Genomic DNA, 6,039 nt, shown 5'->3' with positions numbered 1-6,039 from the left:
GGGGGCTGCCCGCTTGGAAATGGGAGGTGTAATGGGGGGGCGGCATGAATGCAAATGAGGGAGGAAGGGTAGAGGCGGCTCACAAAGGATTGTATTAAGATGTAGCCCACGGCCAGGGGGACATACTTTTTATTTTGCATTTATATTACGACGGCAGCCGCAGGCTACAACCAGAATCGGGGCCCTGATTTGCCCAGGCATTGGTCATACAGAAAGGTAGATGTGGTCTCTATCCTGCAGAGATTGCATGGGATGTAAATCGGTAGTTTATTTGGCCCCTGAGTCTGTGATGCTAAAGCAGAACGTGACAAATATTTTATTCTTAGAAGCCGGTGAGGGAGCTGTGCTAAAATTGGGGACTGACACCTTGTCATTTGGGGCAGCAGGCAGGTCCACTACTACACTGGCTGCGCTACATTCGGGAGAGGGAGCATCATGGAGCCCTGTTTTGGAGGGGGGGTCCCTGCTCTGTGCTGCATTGTAGGGGGATTTAGGGGGTGGGGCTGTCTTATCTGCCATAACACAGACTGACTGGCCATTCTTCTCCCCGTGCAACAGACAGACAAAGCAACACAAAGGCAAATGGATCCCTGAATCTGGAGTGTAGCCAAGAGGGTGGTCTGGAGGGAGAGCTCCAAGGGAACTCTCCATCTTACTGCCAGGCTGCTCAAACTGCACTGAAGACAGTAAATTTGGCCTCATTTTATATATATATATTACGGTGGACCTGCTACAGTTCATGAAAATGCCTCTGAACTCAGAAGATGACAAGGGTTTTTTTAATTCTGAAATAATTCTACTTGGGTCTTGATAACACCCAGCAGATCCTAAGGGAGAAGAGATGGTACCACTGACCCAGACCATCCGCAGGTGATTCAGCCTGAAGAGTATAATAAAGGCTGAGCTCCCACTTCTAAGGAATCCTCATCGCCTTAGTATCTCACCATCTTTAAAAGACCTCATAACCCACTGAGAGGAAGGGAGGTATCACCCCCATTTCTATAACTGAGAGACTAGACAACTTGACCAAGGTCATCATGCACAGGAAGCCCCTGGCAGAGTAGAAAATTGAACATAGGTCTCTTGATTCTTAGGCAAGTACTCTAACCACTGGACCATCCTTCCTTCCTATCTGCCAATAGTTTTGCAATTGTAGTATTGAGGTAATAATATTTCCTTTAAAGTTCTTTGAGGTCTATAGATGAACAGTACCATAAAAGTGCTAAGTTTTATTTTATTATACTGTTAGTTAAAAGTGATTTTAAGTTCAAGAATATTTTTAAATACCAATTTTTGCATTTGAATAATGGGTAAAAATGCTTTTCTGTTGTTTATATGACACAATCCATGAACAGTCAGGTTTGGTTTTGAAGTGTAATGAACTGCTGTGACTGATTTCTTGCTGTCTATTTGGCAGTCATAAAATATATTCTAATTTATTTAATACATACAATTAAAGCAAAAATCACTCTACAAGTTAATTTGATTCAGGAATTTTTTAGACTTCTGGAACCAAGCAAGTGTAAACTCCCTGGTCTTGCATCCAAAGTTCCTACTAGGGCTTAAGCATCAACACCTTATTTGGCTTCTTCATCTTGGTATGCCATGTGGGGATGTCCATCTTTTTCTCCACCATGTGCAGTTGGGCCGTGGTCTCTGTCAGCATATCCATCAACAGCTCAAGCTGCAGCTTCAGGTAATTGTTCTCCTCCAGGAGAGCCTTGTTCTCCTTCTTCATGACCTTACAGGACTGCTCCCGGTCATGGGAGGAGAATAACTGCAGCAGTGGCGGCCGATGAGAGAGGCCACTCTCACCTTTCCATTTGCCATCCTGGAAGATAAACTTGGCATCACTCAGCTGAGCCCGCGGAGGGCCATAATCCAAACCCAGTTCAGCCTGCCGGGTTCTGTAGTCCAGGAGGTAGAAAGTGGAAATGGAGGTGATTCGGCGAAGGGGAGGTCTCTTAGGTAGAAATCTGCGTGAAAAATGGTCTGCCCAATAGTCACGCAGCTCCTGTATTATGTTAGCAATGGTATTCATGGTGAGGCAGGATAAAAGCAGGGAGATCAGTCAATAGACCTATAGCAGAAAGTTGTGGAATACAAATCCAACTGCAGCGTGAGTTACAAAGCTGAGAGGACAGACAGGATAGCACTGAATTAGAACCAGTAGTTAAAACGTAGGCTCTAGAGACTGCCATCTGGCCAAAGTAATTGTGTCTAGGGTAATCATAAAATTATATCTGCTAGTTTTTTATTTGTCTCTTTACTGAGCATGAAAATTATACAGAAACCATGGAGCTCAGGTTGATTAGGCATCCAAGCATATGGTTTTCATATTCATAGATTCCAAGGCCAAAAAGGACCATTGTGATCATCTCATCTGATCTCCTATATAACACAGGTCATAGAACTTCACCAAAATAATTCCGAAAGAACATATTTTAGAAAACATCCAATCTTGATTTTAAAATTGTGAATGATGGGAAATCCACCACAACCCTTGGTAAATTGTTCCAGTGGTTAATTATTCTCACTGTTAAAAATTTATACCTTATTTCCAGTCTGAATTTCTCTAGCTTCAACTTCCAACCATTGAATCGTGTTATACCTTTGTCTGCTAGACTGCAGAGCATGGGCAAAGGGTATAATAGGCCAAGGGAGGCTCTGCCGGGGCCGTCGGACCCGCCCCAGTTGCGGGGTTTGGCCGCAAAGTTTTTGTTTTATTATGCCCCATGCAGGTTCCAGGACGGTTGAGGAGGCACTTATAGACTGTAATCAAGTCACCCCTTAACTTTCTCTTTGTTAAAATGAATAGATTGAGCTCAAGTCTATCACTATACGACATTTTTTCTAATCTTTAAATATTTTTTTGGTACTTCTCTGAACCCTTCCCAATTTATCAATTTGAATTTTGGGCATCAGAACTGGACCCAGTAGTCCAGCAGCTTTCATCAGGGCAAAATATAGATGTAAAATAATCTCTCTGCTCCTACTCAAAATTCCCTAGTGTATGTGTTCCAGGATCCCATTCACCCTTTTGGCCTAATGGGAGCTCATATTCAGCTGATTATCTACCACGATCCCCAAATATTTTTCAGAGTCTCTGCTTCCCTGGATAGTCTCCCGTTCTGTAAGTATGACCTCACTCTTTGTTCCTAAATGTATACATTTAGCCATATTAAAACACATCATTTACTTGCGCCCAGTTTACTTAACAATCCAGATCATTCTGTATTAACGACCTGTCCTCTTTGTTATTTGCTACTCCCGCAATTTTTGTATAATCTGCCAACTTTATCAGTGATGATTTTATGTTTACTTTGAGGTCTTTGAGAAAAATGTTAAATAGTATAGGGCCAAGAACTGATTCTTGTGGGACCCATTGGGAACATACCCACTCAACGATTCTGCATTTACAATTACATATTGAGACCTATCAGTTAGCCAGTTTTTAATGTGTGTCATGTTAATTTTATATCATTTTAGTTTTTTAAACAAAATTTCATGCAGTACCAATTAACATTTTTTACAGAAGTCGAAGTATATTTACATCAACACTATTACCTTTATCAAACAAACATGTAATCTCATTTTAAAAAAATCAGATTAGTTTGATAAGGTCTATTTTCTGTTAACCCATGTTGATTTGCATTAATTACATTACCCTTTTTTAATTCTTTAATTATCGAGTTCCATATCTGACACTCCATTATCTTCCCTGGGATCGATGGCATTCTGCCAGGTCTGTAATTTACCCTTTTTAAATATTAGCACATTAGCTCTTTTGTAGTCTTCTGGAACTCTCCCAGTACTCCAGGACTTATTGAAAATCAACATTAATGGCAAGCTCCGCAGCCAGCTCTTTTAAAACTATTGGATGCAAGTTATCTGGACCCGCTAATTTTAAAATGGCTAAATTTAGTAGTGTTTGTTTAATATCATCCAGAGATACTAGCAAAATGGAAATAGTGTTATCATCATCATATGATGAGACTATATCATCTTGTTTTTCCCCAAATACAGAACAGAAATATTGAACATTTCTGCCTTTTCTGTATCTGCATTATTATTGATAATTTTACCATATCCATCTAGTGACGGATCAATATCATTGTCAGGATTCTTTTAGTTCTTAAAATATTGAAAAAAAACTCCTTGTTGTCTTTAACTTTGCTGGCCGTAGATTTCTCCTTTTGTCCTTTGCTTCCCTTATCAATTTTCTACAGTTCCTAACTTCTGATTTATATTTATTACTATCCACTTCCCCTTTCTTCCATTTGTTATATATCATTTTTAAGCTGCCTTCACTTCCCCACTGAACCAGGTCTCTTTTTTTAACCAGTAAGGCCTTCTTCCTCGATTGTGAAATTGTGGCTTTTTGGGCATCTAGTAAGATGCTCTTAAATGATTCCCAAATAAATTTTTCTGATTAACTTCTTCCCAGCTCATTTGGGTCATAATTGTTTTCAGCTTTGTGAAATTGGTCCTGTTAAAGTACAAAGTGTATATATTAGTGATCTGAACTTTATTCTGCTTGCAGACTATAACTGTGATCAAGTCATGATCACTTGTACCTAAGCTACTATTTTATTTTTCTAATCAGTTCCTCTTTATTTTTTAAGACAAGGTCTAGTATAGAATTCCCCCCATGTTGGCTGCGACACTTTTTGAGTTAGTAAATTGTCATCTATAATATTTAGAAATTTCAAGAATATTTTAGTACTGGCAGCATTAGATGTCCATATGCTAAGTATTACACAGACTGCACCTTGAAGTTAGAAATCACATGCCCAGATAATCCTCCAACTCCAACATCCACAGACAGAGGAAATCCTCCATCTGTGGATCTCCCCGCATCAATGTGGAAGCAAGGGTCACCATAAATGGCACTGCCCCCCCTCCTCTGGAGCTAAGCAAGGGTGCTGTGCAGGGCTTCACTGAGGAAGGGAAAGGCATGTGTGGTTGGGGGACAAGGCCATGCATCATCCATCCACTGTCTTTGTGGTGATTGCCTGGGAAAGATAATTCAGCATGAGGCTGTATTAGCTTTTCCATGGAGTTTCTCCATTTCCCAGAGTTGCAGTGGCAACCACTGTGAAGTGGAGATCCCTGGGACCATGGCTGCAGTGAAGCCGCATTGCCAGGAAACTGGGGACCAGAGAGGCAATGATGAGTAAGCAGGGCATCTGAGCAAATACCCTGGGCCTGCTCCCAGACACTTGGAGATCCACCATGTTCAGGGGGAGGCCTCATGGTGAAGGGATGGGGAGGGTATGCCTTGCTGCCAATGGAACAATCACATCAGAACATGATGGGGAATCTTTGCAGCTATTTCCTCTCTCTAGGGAGAGGTGGGCAAACTACGGCCCGCGGTCCCCGGCCCCTCCCACAATGACCCCCCTCCCATGCAGCCTCAGCGCGCTGCGCTGCCAGCACAGGAGGGGGCTGCCATGCAGGGGCAGGGGAGAGCAGGGAGGGAGGCTCACTTGCAGCCTCAGGGGAGCAGGCGGGTGGCGGGAGTACGGCTAATGCGGGCGGAGGACTCAGGAGGAGCATTGGGCGGCTGTGCACAGAGAGAAGTGGCGCTTTGAAGGGGAAACCCCCACTTCTCTCTGGCTGCGCGTCTGCCCCTGCTCCTCCTGAGTCCTCCGCCCATGTTCGCAGGGCCGCATTCTGAAAGGGGCTTTAGAGAGGGGGGTTGGATAGGCAGTGGGATCCAGAGGGGCCTGTCAGGGGGCGGGGGTGTGGATAGGGGGCGGGGCAGTCAGGGAGCAGGAGGGGTTGGATGGGGGTGGGGTTGGGGAGGCAGTTAGGGGCAGGGGACCCCTGTAGGAGGCGGTCAGGGGACAAGGAGTAGGGGGGGTTGGATGGGTGGAGGGTTCTGAGGGGGGCAGATAGAGTTAGGGTTTGGGGAGGCACAGCCTTCCCTACCCACCCTCCATACAGTTTTGGAACCCTGATGTGGCCCTCAGGCCAAAAAGTTTGCCCACCCCTTCTCTAGGGTTTCCCATGGGAGAGGGAATCTCTGGGCCAGGA

General features: G+C 43.9%; 1 protein-coding gene across 1 annotated transcript; it reads right to left on the bottom strand.

The window, feature by feature from the left end:
• Positions 1 to 3: 3 nt before the first annotated feature.
• Positions 4 to 2,443, bottom strand: CBY3 (chibby family member 3). The gene has a single exon (XM_043490620.1). The coding sequence runs from the start codon at positions 2,039 to 2,041 to the stop codon at positions 1,556 to 1,558; it is 486 nt and encodes a 161-aa protein (XP_043346555.1). The 5' UTR covers positions 2,042 to 2,443; the 3' UTR covers positions 4 to 1,555.
• Positions 2,444 to 6,039: the final 3,596 nt, after the last annotated feature.

Source organism: Dermochelys coriacea, chromosome 8, assembly GCF_009764565.3.
Source record: "Dermochelys coriacea isolate rDerCor1 chromosome 8, rDerCor1.pri.v4, whole genome shotgun sequence".
NCBI lineage: Eukaryota > Metazoa > Chordata > Testudines > Dermochelyidae > Dermochelys > Dermochelys coriacea.
The sequence above is the reverse complement of the archived record's forward strand: the minus strand, read 5'-3'. Positions and strand labels throughout refer to the sequence as shown.

What these genes read in the sequence shown, in the direction of transcription:
- CBY3 (XM_043490620.1), bottom strand. Translation starts at nt 2,041, where the DNA reads ATGAATACCATTGCTAACATAATACAGGAGCTGCGTGACTATTGGGCA.